Genomic DNA, 23,272 nt, shown 5'->3' with positions numbered 1-23,272 from the left:
TAAGCTAATCCTTCTGAGACTCACACACAGTCAACAGTCAATTATTTGCCCTGTGGAAGGGAGTAACTGCATGTATAATTCAGGAGTGATGAAAAAAATCACTGAAATTATATTGCCACTGAAGCCAACTAAAACCCGTAACTTGCTACTACATTGTTTTCATCAAAGAATTACATTTTAAAAGGTGTACATTATACCAGTCTTAGGAAAAAAACCATGCAATACACATGACTTACAGTACCTTAGAAATATACAGTATAAAAGACTATTTTACATCTTATAAAACTTTGCCAGTTTGGTATAAATGTGACGGCCAATCTTAATAATATCCATAATTTCAAAGGTATTTTTATTAGTTTCAAAGATAATGCTTATTATAAAGTATCAACAGCAAGAACTAACACATAACATGATACTGTTTAATAACACTCACAATGAACTTACTCACATAGGAATGACCAAGGAACACAAGCCATTTAATACATGGGCTTCATTGTTACATCTTATAACCCTCTCAATTTCTTATAACCTTGGTCTGAAAATGCAACATATTTGAGAGTGGTTTTCCCACTGCAGAATGAGATTATGGAATGCATGAAAAACACATTTTAAGCTTGAATCACAGTAAATTCCAAAAGAATGACGACAGAATTATTCTTGTACTTCTCAATATTTTTCCCAACTTAAATGATTAGTGATGAGTGTCCATGGGAAAGTGGTGGTAATTCTAAATTGAGGGTATTTTGTAAAAATGTCCTTTAGTTTTTGCCTGTGCCTTTGTTTTACTCCCTATTGCCTGTCTTAGTGACATCTCAATTTCTAAAGCTTAACTGAGGAAACAAAAACAGGCCAATGCTGTGACCTCTTGAGGTGAGGGCAGAGGGGGCTGCACAGATCGGCTGTCCTGAGACTGCCCGTCAGTCCAGGAAAGCATCGAGGGTGTGGCATCCCCAGCCCTGGACACAAGCACCTGGCAGCACGGTGCCCAGAGAGCCCAGGGTCAGGGGTTCCCCACTCCCAGACGCAGACTTCCATTAGGTGCTGTCGCCCTTGTTATATTAGCAAGGTACTATTACAAGATTGCTGACTTTGAGATTCATCTGTTCTTCTTCTTAGGAAGCCACACCAAAAAACTGAGGTTAATTTTATTTCCTGAAGAGACAGCCATCTCCTGCCACAGAATGTCCCGAAGGCCCTGTGGTGGTGAAGCGCTGTACTCCAGTCCTGTCGGGTGGGGGACACTAAGGGGGCGCCCAGAAGACACAGAGGCAGAGGCACTGATCACGCCTGTGTTCAGCTGTTCTCTGGGCTAAACACATCTTTTCACTAAGGCATTTTCTATTAATTATTTCATATTATACAAAGAGAAAAAAAAAACATCAACAGCTTTTAAAGCAGCAATTCACGTCCAAAAACCAGTAGCTTGTGATGTGTATAGTCATGGACAACTTTTGAATCTGGTTTTGAGAAAAAAAATCTAGATTTTAATGACTTAAAACATTAAGTTGAATTAAAAACTGGTATTAACCTGGAGTGCAGAATGTAAGGAATTTGTTCTCCATTCTTTTAAAGGGGAAATATTTTCACAATGGTTGCTACAGCCTTGCTTTCTGCAGCATGAAGAACAGTTTTAATGTAGAAGTCATTAACGAAGAGTGCGGCAAAGGAAATCTCATATAAGCATCTGTCTCTGGGAGAAAAACCTTTCCTGTAGCTCAAAGCTACAAACTTTAAAGTTTTATAAATATCTTTCCAAAGACATACTCCAGACTCTGAAGCTAAATGATTTCTATTCATGTTTACAGACATGTTTTTTAATCTTCCTTTTTAAGTGCCCCTATCTAAAATTCTATAAAATGACAACAACAAAAAAGGCACTTAAAAAGGGAAAACAGGAAGTAACTGGCATCAGCAAGATTAATTCACAAAGCCGTCTATCCCAGAAAACACTTCTGTATTGCATTAAAGACTAATGCTTCACACTGAAGAATAAAAACTAAATGAATTACCTTTCCTCTCAGAGCGCTTCTTGCGCCTCCTTTTATATCGACGCCCCATGACGCTGAAAAAGGTCCCCATGTGCAAAGGCCCAGTGGTGGACGATGCCATGCAGACATGCCAATGCCAGCCCCAGCTGGCCCCAGCCTCATTCTGTCCCTCAGTCACTCGGGGCAGCAGCACAGCGACTCACTTCCGTGTGCCGGCAGCTGCGACAACAGCAGCCCCTGCCGATGAGGGAGCCTCCTTCTCTGCCTCGGGCCCATTCATCATGCTGCAGTTAGGCAGAACTAGGCTGAAGGGGCCCAAACACCACAATGACTTCAGAGCACACCACCCAGAGAATGACATGTGACAGCTAACCGTTCAGTGCAGTCACGGACAAAACACCACCAGCAGAGGGGAGAGAACGATAGCCGTGAATCTTCCTAGGGAAACAAATCTCCCACAGCAGACACACCAAAGTCCTGTTTAAATGGAAATCCTAATACAAAAAATCTATCAATAAAAGAGTACAGTTTAGAAAATAAAACTGCAAAAAGTAACAGGCTACCACACAACACAATGCAGAGGCTCAGTGGATGCCAGCTGATGAAAACAGCTCCATATAAAGTGCAGGTGAGTGGTCAGGATGTCACCAGTGAAATCCCTGGGACAGGAAACTGCAGGCCACTGACAAACAGATCCCCCTGCCCCCAGAGAGCGCACTTCCTCCTCTCTTAACTCACATGTCTCGGACCAATGCTGACATGCCTTGTTCATTACTGCAGAGCAGGGGCACAGCTCATGCCCCAGGTGAATGACACACAGCCAAGGGAGGGGCAAACGCCAACATCTTCCCCTTTTCCACTGTGCCTGGCTTGATCAGCACAGCCAGCCTGTGACTAGCACAGTACCATGACCAGCCTGGGGTGAGCAGGGACACACATCACACACATGTACATGCACACACATCACATACACACATCATACAGCACTTGGTGCCTCTGCCACTCGGGATCCAGCATTTAGGGCTGGCACAGCAGAACCCACAGCCCTCAGCCTCCTCTTGTCCAGAAAAACACTGTTCAGGCCCCAGGGAGATGCCTCCCCTGAGATGGCCTGTGTCTCTGGAACAAAAAGCAGCTGCATCCAAATGCCCTGAAGATTAGGCTGTCTTGGAAGGAGTCCGATTATGGGGAGGAGTCAAGTAGAAGAAGCACTCATAGGCAAAAGAAAAAAAAGACAAATTAATTAGTCAGATTCTTTCTCTTGGCACAATGCAACTACTGTCTCGTGTAACAAAGTACCTTTTCCTAATAATGACCAGCATCCACTTTCTAATTCATTATTCCAATTAGTGCAATGTTTGTGACAACTGCACATGGCACCTAAGGAAATTATGCCATATTAAGCAATTCTTATTACTCTTAAATTTGTGTGTGTCCAGACACACTCTGCATAAATAAGCATAGTGAATTCTTTTCATTTTCTATTGCCTCAGCATCTATCTGGAATATGAGCTGCACTTTCTCCTACTAGCAGCAGAGTTCAGCCACCCTTGACACTTTCTAGTTCTACACCACACCCAGTGGCTCAAGCCAGTACCAGAGATGAGAACCTAGAGGCACCTGCCCACACACTTGAAGTGACCCCACCCTACTCCCTTATTTGTTCTGCTGGTTGGCTGCAGTGCTCTCTCTCTCTGCCTGACCCTTTGTTCCTGCTTGCATGACCCAGGGACAGAGGACTGCCCTCCTGACTCACAGCACCCTCCCTGCTCAGGATCTGTCAGTAAAAATCTTTGAACATGTTTCCCCCATTGTGTGGTGTACTGAATTTGTGTCTGAATTTGTGTTGGGCTCCTGGCACGAGTGACAGTCAGGCAGGAATAACCTGGACATGGATCAGACAAGAGCCACCAGGGCATCTGTCAGTACACACATTTCAAGAGGGACCCCTTGGTCACAGGTGGAACAACGAGACATCAGGCCGACCACCAGGCAAAGCAGCATCTCATGAAAGCACTGGAAACAGCATGCCCAGCCCCTTCACTTCTCGTTAGGGTGGGGCTGCCAGCCACTCTGGCACTGGAACCCCAATTTAGCTGGAGGCCCTCAAAACACCGTAAGATTCAGGCTCCATGTCAGCAATCAGACAGATGTCAGAAATCAGAATTATCAATAGTTTTATTTCTTATAAAATTATTAATATGATTTAACTAAATTTTCAAAGTATTAAATTTAAAACTCAGCTTTAAACAATTTTGATTTAAACATTTCACATTAACTACTTTATATCTTATAACTTTTAATAATTTAGAAAAAATGTTTTGAAAACAAAAAATTATAATTTTTGCTTTATTTCCTTAAATTAAAATTTTTGACAGAAATATATTCAAATTTTGTATACTTCAAATTCAATGACATTTTTGTTTGTTTGTTTGAGACAGAGTTTTGCTCTGTTGCCCAGGCTGGAACGCAGTGGCGGGATCTCAGCTCACTGCAAACTCCGCCTCCTGGATTCAAGCGATTCTCCTGCCTTGGCCTCCCAAGTAGCGTGCACCACCACGTCTGGCTAATTTCTTTTGTATTTTTAGTAGAGACGGGGTTTCACCATGTTGGTCAGGCTGGTCTCGAACTCCCGACCTCAGGTGATCCACCCTCCTTGGCCTCCCAAAGTGCTGGGATTACAGGCGTGAGCCACCGCATCTGGCCCAATGACATATTTTATTTTTTAATCCTTTAGATCAAGTGGTAGCAAACATTTTCTGTAAAGGGCCAAAGAGTAAGTACTTTAGACTTCATGGCCACGTCTCTGTTGCACTATTTTATTTTTTAACGGCTCTTTAAAAAACGTAAACACTGCACAAAAACAGGCTATAGGCCTTCGTGCGCTAGCCCTGCATTAGGCTATGAACACCAATAGAACAAGCATTATCTGAAAATGCTTAATATAAAACATGATTAGTGATTTGCAGAAATAAAAACAAAATAATCAATGTTATGGGAGATATATGCACTTACTGATCAATCATGTCTTGATTCTGTTACTCATTCAAACACGAGTGGCCTCTGAAGAGAACACCTAGATATGCACGGTAACAGTTAAATTCAGTGGTCTTTGATATTTTGCCAACATTAATTCATATAAAAACCATAGGTCTCCATATATTTTTTCCATTTTGAAGATGTACTTGTCAAGGAAGAAGACACAACATATTGTATCAATAGTGCACTGGCTTGACTCAAAACTCCGAAAGATTTAGACATGATATGTGGCCCCCATTTGAACTCTGGTGCCCCAACCCCTGCCAGTGTCAGGGACAGGCCCAGGGACAGCAGGGCCACCTGAGTGCCCCCAGATGCTGCGCACAAGGAGGCAGCCAGCAACTCATCAGCGTGCATGATGCAGCCGTGATGGATTTCTGCTCCATGTTCCCAGTACAGAGGACAGAGCTGGTGTCAGGATGAGCTTCTGAGACAGAGTAAGGCAAGTGGGGAGCCTGCCGAGAGGAATAGGGGCCTAAGACAGGAACAGAGGCCACATCAGGAGCCAGCAGAGGCTGATGCATCATGGGAAGCTGCCCTGGGGCCCATGTTGTTGCACCCAGGAACATGCGGGTGTCTGGGTTGTGCCAGGCCAGACCTGAAAGGGCCTTTCACGCTGAGGTGATGTCTTTGAACTCCATTCTGAAAGCCATGGAGAGTCTGCAGGTTTGCATCCAGCAGTAAGGACGGTGGACTGATTATGTGGGGATGGGTGAGGAAGACAGGAGAGAGGGAACAGGGGACAGTCACAGCCCTACCTCAGGCCAGTCAGGGATGAGACAGCCTAAACTCTCCCATGGTGGCATGGGTGGAGAGAGAAGCTGGGGAGAAGAAATGATGCAGAGATCTCGCCAGGCCAGGAAGCTGGGCTGGGCAGCCAGGGAGAGAGAAACAACACTCCCAGAGGAGGGGTGGATGTTAGAGCAAAGCCGAGCCCAGCTGCTGGCGAATGCGTCTGTGATGCCCATGAGCAGCTGGGAGCTCAGCTCTGCTCTACTTCTTGACTGCTGCAGAACTCAGTACCAGCTCCAGTGCCCTCAGAGCCCTGATTTTTCACAAACCGACACCTCCAAGCTTCCCCTGTGGGCAGGACACACAGGCCAGAGTCGCTTTGTCACATCTCTTCTCTCTCCACCAGGTCATGGGCAAACCTTCCTGACATACTTTACGGCATTACAGCAAAGGGAAGCCCAGGCCCTGGTGCTAAGGCAGGAGCCTCGGTGTCATCAGGTGGGAGCCTCCGCCGCCTGTCTGGATTCTTTCCTTCAATGCTGACAATACTGGGGCTGTCATGGGACAGTGAACTAGCAGTGGGGCAGCCTGACACCCACGGGCAATCAGCCACCGGTAGCTGTGACTCCACCTTAATTCCTTTTACCCAGCTCGTACCCTCACGGAGGCTGCCATGGCCCTGAGGGCTTGGGAACTGGTGGGCAGGTCCATGAGGGCATAAAAGAGTGAAAACCAAGGAGGAGGTGAGTGGGACAGAAGCTGTCTGCAAAGGCTGCCCCCACGTCTGGGGCAGGATCCTCGGGGAAGCAGAGCCTCCGTTCTCACAGATGCTTAGCTTGTGACGGGGGCTGGGAGGGGAGAACACCTACTTCTGACAGTGATGCCGACAGGCCTCTGGTGGGATGAGTTCAAGAGGGCTGTACCGCAAGGCCCTCCACATCACTCGATGGAGCCTCACCAGACAGTTGGCACAGGCGCAACAGACTCTTGCTCTCTCTTGGTGACAGAGGAGAAGTGGTGGTGGTAAAGCAGGAGCCGCTGCATGGGGCTCAGAAGAGAAGCTGAGAGGATGCTGGGAGCAGAAACAGAGAGAGGTGCCAGGGGGCAGCGTGGGAGCCAGGAAGGTTCACAGTTGCTGACCTGCATGGCTATCACAGTGAGATGGGGGACTAAGGCCAGGGCAACTGCAGAACGCGCCGGGCAACATGCGGGGCACGACCCACAGCTCTGGGGCCAGCCCGGCTGCAGGAGCCCCTCCTTCACTGCAGCTGTGTTGTTCCTGTGCCCCCAGGAGGCCTGGCCTGAGACAGATAAGATGACCCATTTTGGTAAAAGAGGCATGTGGAAAACATCAAATCACCCCCTTCTCTCTCCAGTCTAAGGTAGCACGTTTTACAGTTTCACATTACAAGTCACCTTGCACAAAATCCCTACCTAAGCACGCATCTGTGCACACATCTGTGCTTTAGCTCCCTGCTGGGAGTTCGGGATCTCCTGTTAAATATGGAGGCACAGTGTATCCCCAACAGAGGACGTCAAAAGCAACCCACAGGATTAGAACCAAGAAACCACAAAAGGGAAACATAAATGTTCTTTAATTATTTCAAATAAGAAACAATAAAACCTCTTTGGATCTATTTTATAGTAGAAATTCACTTACTGTATTTGAAAACTGTAAGGGGGAATTTCTGTAGGTTTATTAATTTAATTATTCCCTTGCCATGCATCAAACAAGTGAGGTGCACAGTTATGAAAAATGACTCCACACTGTGATTAACCAGGTCTGAGAAACTGAGGACTAGCCAGAAGCTCAAAAACACCAGAGCACATGAACTGACCTGGCTGAGAAGACCTAGTCACCAGGTGAGCAGTGCCATGGCCCCGGAGGAGGGGCTGGCCAGGCCCAAGCACAGTGGCTGCTGGGACTAGCTGCACTGTGTCTCCAGCCGAGGACCCAGGGGTCTCCTAACAGGGACAGAACCAAAGAAGAAACAATTTGAGAAGTGGAGCCAGAATTTCTAGAGAAGAAGCCAGAATTTTTATCCAGGAGAAAGCACTTAATATTGTCATGGTTTTAGGCAGTCCAGATCAAGCCAATCACAGGGTAAGAAAACAGGAAAAGACAGATGGTAAAGAGCTGTCTGAGCTCTGGATTCTTTATGATGAAATTATTCTGGAGAAATAAAGTGCTTATAGAAGTTCGATAAAAACAAGGACTGTTGCTGCCTGGTTGCTGGACACACTCACGTTTTCAAAAGTCCAACTCTGCCTTCTCCCTCTGGGTCAGGGTTTTCATCTGATTTGGTTTCTACAGGAAGCTGAGCTCAATAGTGGGCTTTAGTCTCTCTAGTTTACCCCCACATCCACCACATCCGTGGAAAGAGGTGGCCAAGAGGCCAAGCCACTCCCAGGGAGGCTGCTGGTGGTATTCTGTGTCCTGCCAGCTGTAGCAGGACGCAGCCCTGGGAGAGTCCCGGTCCAGCTGAAACCAGGTTGCCTTGCAACTTCCTATCATCCCCCGTTTCCCAACTGATACATAACTCACGACTGTTGTTTTCCTTGAAATGAGAAAAGTATAATTTCCCCATCTCCATTGTAACTCTTACCTTAAAAGACCAAAACTTGTATAGCAAGCCACAATTCAGAAAAGTATATTCAAGAAACAACTTGCAAAGTATGCCTAAACTCCCATACTTTAAAATCCCGGCAGAACGGATCAGGTAAGTCCGAAACCATAACCCCACCACGGGCGGTGACAACAGCTATCTGGCCGTAGGTAAAGGCTCCTAGTGAGGAGTCCACGGCTCGGTGAGAACGTGGTCGATATGACTGGCAAAGGTCATGTCGGCTGGCTGGTGTGTAACTTTTCAGGAATCTGGCAGGTCTACTAAATGAGATATGACTTTAAATGAAAATACACTAAAAGCACAATCTTCAGAGATATGCTGTCATTAAAAATTAATCTGGGATTACAGTTAACATTGTAAAAGATACCACGGTAAGCATGTTAAGAGATCCTGCTGGCATCCTCCTGCTGTGTGCCTATCTTGAGCTCCGTGCGCCACCTTGTCAATGAAGGCAGTTGTTCTGTGCTTTCTGATTCTGTATTTGTCAGTTAGGCATCCAGTCCTCACAGGATCAATTCTATTAAGTACATTTTCTTATTCCTAATGCTTTGGCATTTGTGGGCCTTACAGACACAGGGAGAGACTGGCCCTCCCAGGGCTTATAGCCAGCACAGGGTTCCAGGAAGGTGGTCGGCCCTACCCACCTCCCTTATCTAACTTCTCACCTGCCCTATATCACCCCAGGGCCTGGTAGCAGGCAGCTAGTGGTCTCTCCTACAGCCCAGGGCCCACTGGAACTCTTCACACTAGCCAGTCCTACACTGGTGCCCTGCCCTGCCTTTCCCACAGAAACCCCACTCAGGCTCTGTCCTGGGCTTTCCTGTAGCTCCTTTCTGCCCCTTGACTGACACCAGTGTGCCCCATGGGCCTGCTTGGCGCAAGTGCCCCCCTCTAGGAAACGCAAGTAACAAAAATCTCCTTTCAGTGGCAGAGGCCTCTTGGGATCTGGTTCCTTGGTCACCTCCACATGCTACAATTCTATGGGCACAAAGGAGACAGAACAGTTCTCAAGACCTCCTTGGTTTAACAATACCAGGTCTACTGGGGCTCCTTTTAGACTAGTCTATAAAACACAAAAGCATGCTAGTTTCCTGACTATCACACTGTATAACCCTGTTTGATATTTGTTCTGCATCCATATACAAAGTTAGATTAAAATGGCATTTACATATATTTTGCCTTCATTTTCATAATGAGATCATTTGGTTTTTTCCTCATCAAATGACACAGCCCAACGCACAGTAAATCTTCCTAACATCAAAAACGCATATTTTTGGTTTCTTGAAAGTCAGAATAATTTAGACTCTCCTGGCATGACAAGACAAGCGGTGCCCTAATTGTGGTAAATCTGTGTGCCAGCAAGTGGAAAGGTGCCGTGGTGGGGCACTGGCTCTCTTACTGCATATTAATTCATTTTGTAGTCATTTCACATGAAGTTACCAGAGTTGAAGTAATGCCCTCACAACGTAGCTATGGTTCTCTTCCTTTTTCTTCCCATTTCTTTCTTCTACCTTTAGGATTATTGAAGAGAAACATAAAAATAGAATGTCTGATTCATGAGAATCCAGAAATTCAAAGCAGAATAGCAATGATTTACTGTTATCAGGTGTGGTTTCTATGATGATTAAACTGACAGTTTAAAATTTTAATAAGATACCTTAAAGCTCTTTTTTCCCAACTTTAAAAGTTCATCAATTTCTGACTTCAGCTGCCACGTCTTTGCAAGTTAATAACTGTTTAATTCTATGAGAATGTCACAAATAGCCATACACCATTTAGCATCTGACATTCCTGGTATCTAATTAATTTTATTTTTATCTATGTCCTCAGAGTAAAGTTCTAAAATTTAATGTTCCCAGAATATTAATTTAGGAAAACTCTTAAAAGCATTTTTCTACTCTTATAAGAAGGGGAAATATGAGTTTATTAGAATTCTAAAATCTCTATGAGAGTAATTTACTCATTATTTACATAAAATCAACACATGGGAAATTGTAACATTACTTAATGTAATATTAAAGTACCTCAGAAATGTCTATTAATAAGAAAAGTAGCAAATATTCATTCATCTAACTATTTACTGAGCATCTACTATGTACCAGTACTGTCCTAAATGCCTGAGATACATCAGTGAACAAAAAGACGTTAACTTCTGCTTTCCTGGAGCTTATGTTCTAATAAGGAAAAAAAAAAGACAACTGACAATGGGGACAAGGGGGGTCATAAAAGATTAACTGCCATCAAGTGTCGGGGGACAACAGTGGCTGTTATTCTAGGGCAATGGCTGGATTCTAGGGCAATGGCGATGCCATTGTGGAAAAGACTGCAACAAGGTGGTGAGGAAGCTGGCCATAAGACAGCTGGGAAGAGTGTTCTCTTCTGGGAAGAGTGAAGAAGGGAAGATGGAAGGTTCCAGGTAGCCACAGCACCTGAAACTGCCCAGGAACAGCCAGGCAGCCAGACTGACAGCAGCACAGTTAACAGAGAGTGAGAGGAGACGGAGCCCCAGCGGCTCTGCACATGGCACCTCCTGGGCCACAGTGAGGACATGGCAGTCATATGGTGGCAAGAGACTGTGGCAGCATCTTGAACACGGGCTTTAATCTAGTTCTGACCTAGTTTTGAAAGAAACACTCAGGCCAGAGTAGGGGACAGGGGCACAAGAGTCGTGTCCTGAAGGCACCGCCCACAGGCCTCCTGGCTGCCATGTGGGATAGAAGAGAAAGGATAGGCCACCTTCAGCCTGAGAGCCTGGAAGGAAGGAACTGCTGAGATGGGAAGATTACGGCAAGAGCAAGGGAATGAGAATTTGGATGTCTTAAGTTGTGGAGGTCTATAGATGCCTGAGAGAAGATGCTGCTGGATTTGGGGTCTGAGTTTGGAGAGCAGGGGGAAGGTGTAGGACTCACCTGCAGAGGTGACGCTGGGTGCAATTCCTGAGTGGGGAGCACAGTGCCAGGAGGTTAGGAGAGGAAGGGCACCTGCCGAAGCAGAGGGCACAGGAAAAGTCGGTTGAGCGATGGCCACCTGCCAATCACTACACACGCATTTGCTCATTTAAACATCATCAAATTTCAGTAAAGGAGACTGAGGTTTCAGAGCAGCAGCCTGGACACGGCTGCTACTTGTTTTACAAGCATCACAGATGCCATTCGAGCTTTGGCCTTTGCGGGTGGAGCCTGCACAGCTGTGCAGCATGGCCATGGTTTTGGTAAAGCAGTAACCAGCACAGAGTCACGAGCTGGTCCCCCTGGTCAAAGCCCTGCTCCCTCTTCTATTAGCCAAGGGCCTTAGGCAATTTCTTACCTTCTGGGCCCCTCAGATCCCCCTGCAAAACACATGACGGAGCCAGGCCACACCCCTGAGTTCATGGCGGGACCAAGCGAGGACGCCGCTTAGGCTGCAGCAGCTGCACACCCAGTAGGCAGATCCCACACGGCTCCCACCACCTCATGGGGAGGAGCCTGGCAGCCAGCTTGGCTGAGTCACTGCCCAAGGTCACATGGTGGCCATGTGCTAGGATCCACTCCAAATCCAGAGCTCTCCAACCTGGGGACCCACACTCCACCCCGCTATAAATGCTGCCCAGTTAAAGAAAAAACACAACTACTTATTTTCTCAATTAAGATTCCTTACAATATTAAGTCACATAACATATTTCTTTACATGAACACATTTCTGTTTTCTGAATGAGAATGGTTTCAAACAGAACAAAGTATAACTTTCCGTCCACTTGCAACATTCCTCTACTTCTTCAAACAAATGAATTCAATTAAGCTTTTTCCATTGGCTTTAAAGGTGACTTTACCAGGCAACTTAGCGTTAAAAATCAAAGTCTACACTTCTCAAACGAGTACAGCGGGTGTTCGATTTGAAAAAAAAAAAGGCAGGAGCCCAAAAAAACGAGACACTTGAATTGAGCGACCTTAATTAGCTGCAGTAGCATAATGTGGCTTAAAGCAAGCAAGCATCCACAGACAGTGACCAAGGGTGGCTCAGGTAACCCAGGGGTAGACAAGGTGACCCAGAGTGGCCAAGGTGGCCCGGGGTGACTGAGGACACCCAGAGGTGGCTACAGTAGCCCAGGGGTGGCTAAGTGACCCACAAACAGCTAAGCTGACCATGAGTGACTAAGGTGAGAGGGTGGCTAAGGTGACCCACAAATGGCTAAGGTGATCCTGGGGTAGCTAAGGTGACTCACTGGTGGCTGAGGTAACCCACAGGTGGCTAAGGTGGCCCTGGGATGGCTAAGGAGACCCAGGGATGCTAAGGTGATCCTGTGGTGGCTAACATGGCCCAGGCGTGGCTACGGCGACCCAGGGATGCTAAGGTGACCCTGCAGTGGCTAACATGGCCCAGGCGTGGCTACGGCGACCCAGGGATGCTAAGGTGACCCTGCAGTGGCTAACATGGCCCAGGCGTGGCTACGGCGACCCAGGGATGCTAAGGTGACCCTGCAGTGGCTAACATGGCCCAGGGGTGGCTAAGGCAACCCAGGGATGCTAAGGTGTCCCTGGGGCTGAAGGGACCCACAGGTGGTGAAGGTGGCCCACAGGTAGCTCAGGTGATACTATGCTAGCAGCAGAGGACAACTCAAACCTAGGAGGACTATCACCCTTGAAGGACAGCTCCATCCCCATTTACAGACTCTGGGAAACTTTTTAAATTCTTATGAGCTCTGAATATAAATATGATACTAAACTGGAACATACATTGACAGGTATTTCTTTAAAGATTCTTAAGCATTATTTAAAAATAATGCTTTCTATAACTGGCTACTAAAAATAAAACAGAATGGCAATCCTTTGAAATATATTCTGTAAAACTGCTACTACATATTTAGATCATGAGAGTATAGGCTAATTTTTTGCATTTTAACATAATTATTACCTATTTGGAATATTAAGCTTAAAACAATAGAATCATACAATTATGTCACACAAAGACTACACAGCAAAGTAACAATTTTTTTGAGACAGGTTCTCGCTCTGTCACCCAGGCTGGAGTGCAGTGGCACAATCTCGGCCCATTGCCACCCGTCTCCTGGGATCAAGCAATTCTCCCACCTCAGCCTCTCGAGCAGCTGGGACTACAGGCATGCGCCACCACGCCTGGCTAATTTATTTTTACTTTTATTTTTTGTACAGACAGGGTTTCACCATGTTACCCAGACTGGTCTCAAACTCCTGGGCTTAAGCAATCCTCCTGTCTCAGCCTCCCAAAGTTCTAGGATTATAGGCTTGAGCCACCACACCCGGCCACAATTTTTAGAATTGCAAAAGATGTACAAAACTTCTCATTCCATAACACAATCAGCCCCTTCCGCAGACTTAATTATATCAAATTTATAAATTACTTGATAAAATTTTATTTACAATTCAGATCACTTACTGAATTAAACCAGCTATAAGTATTCCATCTCATTGCTTCATGAGTCCTCTAAATGGTAAAGCCAGGGAACAGAAAGTTTTCTGAAGGAAACTGGCTTCTGGACGCACACTGGGAATGCACACACACACACACACTCATGCACACACGCACAGATGGTGTAAAGACAGGAGGTTTGTCCTGGTGGCCACCACTCAGAACGCCACTGAGCCTCCTCCACTGAGTCTTAGAAGCAGCCCTACAGCACCATCTGCTGTTCTGCAGAGGTCACTCAACGCTCCACACCACAGCAACCAAGCCAGGAGCCACCCAGAAGCTACAAGGCATGGGCTGCCAGGGGCCGACCTGTACCTCACAGCCTGGTCTGGGTGCTCTGCTGAATACAAACCATCTGACAAGACATCAACATCAGACAAGGTCTCCCTGGGCCCTGATGGGTAGGACATCTGCATGGGGTAAGAGGAAACTTTTTGGGGTAAGAAGAATATTCTCTACCTCAGCTGCTTGGTAGTGTGGCACTGGCATACATTTATCAGAATATATTAGAGTGCACACTTTAGAAGAATGATTTTTGGCTGGGTTGAGGTGGGTGGATCACCCGAGGTCAGGAGTTTGAGACCAGCCTGGCCAACATGGCAACACCCCGTCTCTACTAAAAATACAAAATTAGCCGGGCGTGGTGGCAGGCGCCTGTAATCCCAGCTACTAGGGAGGCTGAGGCAGGAGAATCGCTTGAGCCTGGAAGGCAGAGGTTGCAGTGAGCAGAGATCATGCCATTGCACTCCAGCCTGGGCAACAAGAGCGAAACTCTGTGTCAAAAAAAAAAAAAGAGTTTTATTGTCTGTACATTTTACCTCAGTAAATCCAATTTTTAAAAAATCAGAGATCCCAGAAGAAAACAAATTCTGTAAGAAAGGTAAGTCTCAATTTGAAATAAAATAGAAAATACATGTATTTCAAGAAGAATGAATTAAATGGGTTCCAAGAAACAGAATGAATAAGCCAGAAAAGGCTGGATACAGCATAAGAAAGGCAGTGGTCCCTCTCAATAAGAGGACACGGAGAGGCAGAAGTGCTGATGCTCAGGGCCCATGGGCGCACACGGCCCCACACTACACTCACCACGCTCGCCGCGCCCGACAGGCACCTTCCCTGCCCCACGTGACAGAGGAGGAAGCTGAGCAGGGGAGTTGAGGCACTTGCTCGACCGCTGGATCCAAACTCAACTCCATTCCCCACTCTGCTCTACCACTCCATGCCAGGCAAGAATATGGGAAAAAGAGAAAATGGAGCCAAAAAATCAAGGAAACCAGGAAAAAGAGAAAACGGAACCAAAAAAATCAAGGAAATCAGGAAAAAGAGAAAACGGAGCCAAAAAATCAAGTATACCAAATCCAAGTATAAAGCAAATTAAACTGTTGCATGAACTTCAGCAATCGTCATAATAATATAAGTGCCATTTATGAATTTGGAACTTTGATTGAACCAAGGTTACAGAACAGAAGAAGTTTTCTACTTTGGTAACACAGAAGACAAATAAGGCTGGGCGCGGTGACTCACGCCTGTAATCCCAGCACAGTGGGAGGCTGAGGTGGGTGGATCACCTGAGCCCAGGAGTTCAAGACCAGCCTGGGCAACACAGCAAAGCCCCGTCTCTACAAAAACTACAAAAATTAGCCAGGCATGGTGGCAGGTGCCTGCAGTCTCAGCTATTCAGGAGGCTGAGGCAGGAGAATCGCTTGAACCCGAGAGGCGGAGCTTGCAGTGAGCCAAGATTGTGCCACTGCACTCCAGCCTAGGCAACAGAGCGAGACTCTGTCTTAAAAAAAAAAAAAAAAAAAAGAAGACAACAAACTGACAGAGGTCAGACAAACTGACACCACCGAGGAGGTGAGGGCCAGATAAGCGCTTCTGCTGCCTTCCACGCAGGAAACTGAGAGGCCGCCCAGTGCCACAGGCCATGAGCACATGGGCCACTCAGTCTCTAGGAGGACCAGCAGGGGGCGTGGCTTCAGGCTTGGTAAGCTGATCCAGTGCTCATCCTGGAGCCCTTTCCCCTACCCCCCTACCAAGGGTGCCACAAGAATGAAAGGCTCATTTTCTGTCTCTTATGTGGCTAAAGCTGGCCACAAAACACACTTCTGGCCAAGGAGAAAGACACAGTTCTGGTGAAAGACAAGTGAAAATATGCTGGGGGCTTCCGCAATGTCTCTGACAAAAGGAACAGACAAGAGCTCCACGGCCTGCTCCTTCTCAGTTGTTCCTGCCTTAGATGTGATGTCTAAAGCTGCTGCTGCAGTACTGCAGCGATACTCACCCAGAGCCCTAACATGGCTGAACTCTGGACTAGCTCTAGCAAACTCCTCCCTCTGGATTACTTATGACATAATAAGTGTGTATATACATCCAACATGTGTAAGATACTGTGAGTCATGCTGTGACTTTCACCCAGAATCAATCCTAAATGATACAGGAAAAGAAGGTTGGAGAAACTTCAGGTAGCTAAATCCTCCTCCACGTGAACTAACAGTGCACAGTTAATGTCTAAAGTTCACAAATCAAACAATAGCAAGTGCAGGAGGCAGCCCTTTCTCTTGGTTAAGCTCCTACTATGTTGCATCTCTGTCACTTATAGCCAATCCTAATACTAATTAATATAGAAATACAAATATCTAAAACGCATTTTAAAAAATCAGTGATGCCGCTGAGGAGGGCAAGAGCTATACTCTATCACTTCTCATCAAAAGCCCTTCCAAGTTTGAGGGCATCACTCCCATAGAAATTGAAATTAAGCACAGGTCTGCTCTTTTCCTGCCCCCAGCAGGCCCAGCCTCTCCCTCCCCTCCAGCCCACCAGGCTTCTCGAGTCATATCCTGAGCCCCTCCTGCCTGGGGTGCCCACCTCCCATGCCATCTGCCTGGATAACACACCCAGCTTTCCAGACTTGCTGCAACCCTACATCCATGAACTCTCCTGCCCTGCCTCCTGGGCACACCTCCTTCCATCCCCACTTTCCTCACAGTGCCACCATCATCACAGGCTTCCTCCCCTCCACACCCACCAGGCTGTTCACACACAGCGGGCAGAGACTGTATCTGAACCCTCAGTGCCTCAATCAGGGGCAAGGCAGAGGCCAGGCTCCATCACTGAACGCAGACATCCTCACACCGTCCTCTGAAGAGACTTCAAATGTTTTATTTTAAATTGGATTGATGGGCCTTCACGCATCAGGGGACTGTCAGTCACTAAAGCACAAAGCTCCTGCCACACCCGAAGGGCCACCCACGTACCCTCAGACCAAGGAAGGGTGGCCAAGGGGCAGGAATGGCCAACAGCCCCACTCCCACCACCAGCATGGCGATGGTGTAGGTTAAGAAGGGGGTCAGGAGTCATCAGTCTTCCAGAACTCTCCACATATCAGGATCACAAGGGGCTGCAGGCTGGAACCTCAGCCTCCAGCACCTTACACGGGGGAATCTGCCCACAAGAGGGAGCTGCTGTGTCACTCCAAGTCCCTCCATGTAGAAAAAGCCTTTGGGAAATACTGAACAGAAGTAAATTCAGATTGTCCTGGATCTACACATGAATCTTCTCACTTCTTTCCTTTTACACACACACCAGTCTTCAAGGTCCGGATTCATTACTTTTAGTTTAGTCATGCTCAGAGCACAGCAAAGCTAAAAGAAAATTACCAATTTCTAAGAACTTCAGATATTTATGATTTTACACCCAACAGTGTCTATTTTGTTAAATTCTTATCTATTCAAGTTATACTTCTGTGGTTAATTGTGTACTTCTTCAGAACCTTAAAGCCACATATAAACTGGGAATCCAACCACTTCTTAGGAATTTTTTTTTAACTTGATGCTGTTTAAACCAAGCTTTACTCAGATTATTTTTTAAGTAGAAAACAATCCCAAGTCACAAACTCCCTTGTTCCACACCTACCTACCAGTGTCCTTGGCCCCTGTGGACACCAGCTGGGGGCGGGCTTCTCCCTGCAGCGCACACGCCAAGCAACCTGGGGGAGAGCGGCCGGGTGCCTCCTCTGGGTGCAAGAACACCCCTGCTCTCCCAGCAGCCGTGGGCTGGCGGGGCAGCTCTACTGTTTTCTACCCCCCACCAGCTGTCACCACAAGACTGGTCTGTCCCCACATTTGTCCTCAGGCCTCGGTCAGTGCCTCCCCACAGGGGCTCAGTACATATCTGTTGTTAAAGGAATGACTCTCTCCTGAGCGCTGCTACAGGTTCTGAAACATGGTGCCGAGTGCAGCAAACATTGCGACTTCCCAAGCAGCAGCCCCACTTGTCTGCACCACTTGACGTCATTTTCCCTAAATCTGGTGTATGTGTAGTTCTTCCCTGTCATCTCAGCTTAGGCTGAAGCCCCAGGTCTGAGGAAGAAGAATGCTAAGGGTCCACGTGTTTTTAAGAGCATGGTCTCCCCGCCCATTATGTAGAGCTTGCTGGAAGCCTGGAAACCCTGCCCTGCTGTCCCTCACTCATTCCCGCACCAGGGCACCTGACAGGAGGCCAGAACCAGAGCTCAGAGACCAGTGGACCTGTCCTAAGAGAGCGAGTCCTCACAGCAGCTGGCCACTAAAAAGGGGAGGGAGTTTGTGATCCTCCACTCCTTCCCCTGGTTTTACTCCCCTCTCTCCGATCCCTCTGATCCCTCCCAACCCCATGGGCCTGGGGACACCACAGGACGAACACAGGTGCATATGACTCACATTGTGTCCCTGCTCTGATGCTGCCTAGTCCCATGGCTGCTGGTGGCCTCTAAAATTAGAAGGGTCTTTGGAAAGGGGCTGTGCATGGTCAGATTTTCAGGACAGCACTCAGCTTCACCCACCCCCATCACAGAGGACCCGCTGGGGAGGGTAAGGGGCAGCACAGTCTCCACCGGGCCCACCTGCAGTCCAGGCCCACAGGACCCACGGAGGGCCCTCCTGACTGTGGCCACACCTTTCTGCTGACATTCTATACTTCGTATGTTTTTCTCCAATTTCTCTAATACATGTCGAAATGCGGATGGCAGGCTTGTCAGTTCCAGAAAGCCTTTCTCGCACTCTGCCTTCATCTTCTGAGGCCTCACTTTGCTTTTCGACCTAAATTAGGTCCTGTCTCTTCCAGTCTTTCTGCTTCATTAGGGGCTACTCTGTCCATCTACCACTCACGGTTTTGAGGTCACCAACTCAGGACCCCGTATCTGCATGCACTGACAGGCGGGCAGCACACAGTGGTCCTGCTGACAGGCGGGCAGCACACAGTGGTCCTGCTGAAAGCAGCAGTTTGGTCTTTTCCTCTTAAATCAGAGTCCTCTGAGATTCCCTGGAAGGAGATATTCTCCACCTGTTTATGGTTTTAACTCCCCTCGGTAGGCAGCCACACTAAGGGGTGCCGGGAGGATGCAGACAGCTGGCAGTCGTTGTCATTCTGGCAGGCCGGTCAGCACACAGAGTGTGGAGGCCTCTGCCAAGGAACAGGGAGGAGGGCTCTCTCTGCCCTGTGGGTTTGAATGCAGCCAAAGCATCTTGGGATCTGGAAATCCTACCCAGCACACAGTCCTCCATGAGACCTTCCAATTCCAGAATTAGTAGAATTGGCAACCCAGACAAGGCCCCACCAGCAAGCAGGCCCCTTAGAGCAGGTCTGCCCATTTCTATAAACCTTAGGCTTTGCAGGCCACTTATGGTCTCTGTTGCAGATTCTTTCTTTTCTGTTTGTTTTATAACTCCTTAAAAATGTAAAAACCATCCTTAGCTTTCAGGTCCCAGAATCTGCTCACAGACCACAGCCTGCCAGTCCCTGCCCCAGGAGACCCACCTGGGCATCTGCAGAGGCGGCTCTGCCCAGGCAGCAGGGGACTCACCCAGCTGTCAACGGCAGCCAGGGGTGTGGTGCTGGGTGCCCCGACCACAAATGCCATCACCACTGACCTGGCTGGCAAGGCGTCTTCATCCTCGGGATCTTCATCACTCATGGGCCTGGCCTCTAGGGGGTCCTCAATGCTCGTTGGATGAATGAGCGTGTGCTCATTGGCCATTTCAATTTCATCTTTTGTAAAAAAAAAAAAAAAAAAAAAAAAAAATCTGTGCAAGTCTTTTGCCCCAAATTTCACTGTACTGCCTTGTCCATAGGGATCTGTAGGATTCTTCATGTACTGTGGACCCTGAACACTAAGGCAGGCCTCTGTCAGGCATATGCCTCTGCTGGGCGCACACACCTCTGCCAGGTGCACACACCCATGTCAGACACACACGTGTCAGGCACACACATCCTGAGTGTACGTACCACTGCCGGGCGCTCACACACCCATGTCAGACACACTCCTGTCAGGTGCACACACCCATCGGGCACACACACCACTGTCGGGCACACACACGCATGTCAGGCACACACATCCCGAGTGTACGTACCCCTGCTGGGCGCTCACACACCCATGTCAGACACACTCCTGTCAGGTGCACACACCCATCGGGCACACACACCACTGTCGAGCACAGACACCCATCAGGCGCACACACTACTGTCGGGCACACACACCCATTGGGCACACACACCACTGTCGGGCACACACCCGTCGGGCGCACACACCACTGTCGGGCACACACACCCATCGGGCGCACACACCACTGTCGGGCACACACCCGTCGGGCGCACACACCACTGTCGGGCACACACCCAGCAGGCACACACACCACTGTTGGGTACACACCCGTTGGGCGCACACACCACTGTCGGGCACACACCACTGTCGGGCACACACCCGGCGGGCACACACACACCACTGTCGGGCACACACCCGTCGGGCACACACACCACTGTCGGGCACACAGCCGGTGGGCACACACACACCACTGTCAGGCACACACCCGGCAGGCACACACCCAGCGGGCGCACACACCACTGTCGGGCATACACCCATTGGGCACACACACCGTCAGGCACACACCTCTTTCAGGTACACACCTGTCAGGTACAGGTAAGACAAATTCTTTTCTCAGTCAATGTAGTGTTAGCATCCTGCCCCTGGGGTACACACCTTGTACACTCCCCTGCCTTGCAGGCGGGAGGAACTGTGAACATGATGGGATATAGTGTTACATAAGGCAAAGGTGAAGGGATTTTACAGATGCAATTAAGGCATCTCATCAGCTGACTGAGTTCATCAAAAGGGAGATTTTCCTGGGTGGGCCTGGCCTGATCAGAGAGGAAAGGAAGAGGGAGACGCTGCCTTAGAGGCGAACTGCCCTGCTGGGAAGAGGGCCACAGGGCAGGGGCTATGAGCAGTCTCCAGAGCCAAGCGCCACAGGCCTATGGCCACAAGGAACTGAGCTCTGCCAAGAGCCAGTGGGCCTGAAGAGGACCCTCAGTCAGATGCAACAGCAGCCCCAGCTCAATACAGGCACCTTAACTACTGACACTTCAAGGAGCAGAATCAGGGGCTCAGGCTTCTGAACAGAGGCTGACACACCTTCGACAACTGTCCAATTCCACCAGGGAAATGAGCCGGGCTCACCAGGGCTTTGTGCCCAGAAGCACATGACTGTGAAAACTTGACAGATGAGCCACCACCCAGCAGACAGGAAGTAAGTAAGACTGGAGGAGCTGGCAGGGAAACGCTGACTGGGGCTTTGGAATATTGTCGGTATTCTCTTTAATGGTGTATTTTCTAATGTGCGCTCAAGGAAGCCCCTTCTCTTTCTTCTTCGTCTATCTCTAGCCCTAAATCCAGTAGACTCTGCTTTCAAAGCTGAAATAAAACACTCTCTAGGTAACATCTTACTCTCCTGAACTTTCAGAACTCAGGAATACTCATGCTAAGACACTTTACCCTTCCTGACAATGGAGTTTACTGCATAGGTTCCGTAAGAATTTGTCCTTCTTTTTACTTGGATGTAACTGGACAAAAAAAATGTGCCATCAACCCCACATCTGGAGTGTCACATCTGAAAGTGAATCCCTCACATCCCCTAAGCCCACCCACAGGAAGGATCTGTGCCCTGTGGAGCCAGTGCCCACCCAGCCCCCACAAGGCAGCAGGCCTGGTCCCTGTTCTATAACTTATGGGGGCCCAGAAAATTGTGAGGGCCTCAAGTTAAAGAAGTTCAACATTTTTAAAGACTATGGGCAAAACCTGGTGTGGATACATTTCTTGGGTCTGGCTTCCTAGTTCCAGGGTAGAAGAACAAATAAAACCAATCTTAAAACTCTCTGGAATGACAGAGGCTACTGGAAAAGCCATCTTAGTTCCTCACAAAGCTTCAGACAGAAATGAATCCTCTGATCTGGACAGCTGCTTTCCCCCTGCTGACCTTCCAATAGGACGCCACGTGCCTGAGCACCCCTGAGCTGATGCGAATCAATCAGGCCCAACACCACACTGACAGCTTCCTGGTGACAGGGGTCATGCCAGAAAAGCACATTCAGAGACTTCTCGTTCTTAGCCAAATTTTTACTTTAAAATTTCAGTAATCTTTTGGAATATTTAGATACTAAAACATGACCTTTGCTCAGTTGGTTATTTTAGTCAATAAATTACTTTGAAGGAAGAAAAATGTCAAGTTTTTGTCACAATATCTGAGGATCCAGAATTAGCGTCCTTACAATAATGTGCTTCGTTCGAAGGCCCTCATTAGCCTGACCATCCACCCGGACTGCCCATCTCCAGAACCTTCACACAGAGAAGAGCCCTGCAGAGGCTTGCGGAGCTCTGCACCAGGACACCGCCAGGCACCAGGACAGAGGTCAGCACACAGGACACCCCAGGGAGGGCACCTCCATGCTGTGTAAGCCTTGAATGATGGCTCTCTCCTTCTGGCCCCAAGACCCCCTCTGAAAAGCGCCAGCCCCTAAAGACGCAGCTGCCTGTTGGCACTGGGCTCCATGTCCCTCCTCACTTCTCCTTTCAGTCAAGGCTTCAAGAGAACTTTAGTTCCTGACCAGTTGGTCAGACGGCCACACCACACTGTGCACAGAGCAGGAGGCAGCAGTGATGCCCGGTGGTAGCAACAGGTAGCAACATGAGAAGTGACTTAGGCATCATAGTGATATGGGCACTCCTAAACCTCCTGGAGGGAGCAGGGCCACCCCGGAAACAAAGAACTGTCCTGCACAAAAGGACTTCCATGCAGGTGGAAAGGCTGCTCATAATTCTCTAAGCCCAGGCCCAGCGGAGTTTTGGATTGACACAATGCATTCTTCTATACTTTTAACATAAACTCAGTGTTCCAGAAATACAGAGACTACCTAGAGACAGGGAAGACTGAACACTGCTTCCTTCAGGGTTGACCATTTCAGAAAGTAATGCCACTCAGCCCTATTGCTTATGGTTTTCAGGTCACCAGCTCAGTACCTGCCCCACATCTGCCTGCACTGACAGGCCCACAGCACTCAGTGGTCCGAGTGAAAGCAGCAGTGCCTAAATGTTCATACAGTGGCATAGAAAAGTATTCTATTATGTATCTTCAGTTTCTCTTTATATTACATTTC

At 48.0% G+C, this 23,272-nt stretch overlaps 1 protein-coding gene across 23 annotated transcripts in view; it reads right to left on the bottom strand.

Moving 5' to 3' along the window:
• Positions 1-23,272, bottom strand: part of ADARB1 (adenosine deaminase RNA specific B1) — a 154,929-nt gene that overhangs the window by 75,135 nt on the left and 56,522 nt on the right. For 10 of the 23 annotated variants that reach the window (XR_010125271.1, XR_010125269.1, XR_010125270.1 and 7 more), the window contains exons 3-4: positions 19,717-19,834; positions 11,296-11,367 (exon numbers count right to left, since the gene is read on the bottom strand). The exons of 8 other annotated variants lie outside the window; for them this stretch is intronic. Coding sequence is in view for 9 of the 15 variants with exons in the window: in XM_063659773.1 (XP_063515843.1) it covers positions 11,296-11,367; positions 19,717-19,753 (109 nt within the window). In the remaining 6 variants the exon portion in view is untranslated. Of the gene's footprint in view, positions 1-9,826; positions 9,898-11,295; positions 11,368-19,716; positions 19,835-23,272 lie in introns of all 23 variants that reach the window. 5 more of the 23 variants (XM_063659769.1, XM_063659771.1, XM_063659777.1 and 2 more) reach the window with 3 other exon arrangements.

The sequence above is a fragment of the Pongo pygmaeus genome, chromosome 22 (genome assembly GCF_028885625.2).
Source record: "Pongo pygmaeus isolate AG05252 chromosome 22, NHGRI_mPonPyg2-v2.0_pri, whole genome shotgun sequence".
NCBI lineage: Eukaryota > Metazoa > Chordata > Mammalia > Primates > Hominidae > Pongo > Pongo pygmaeus.
This window is presented reverse-complemented; position numbering and strand designations above follow the sequence as displayed.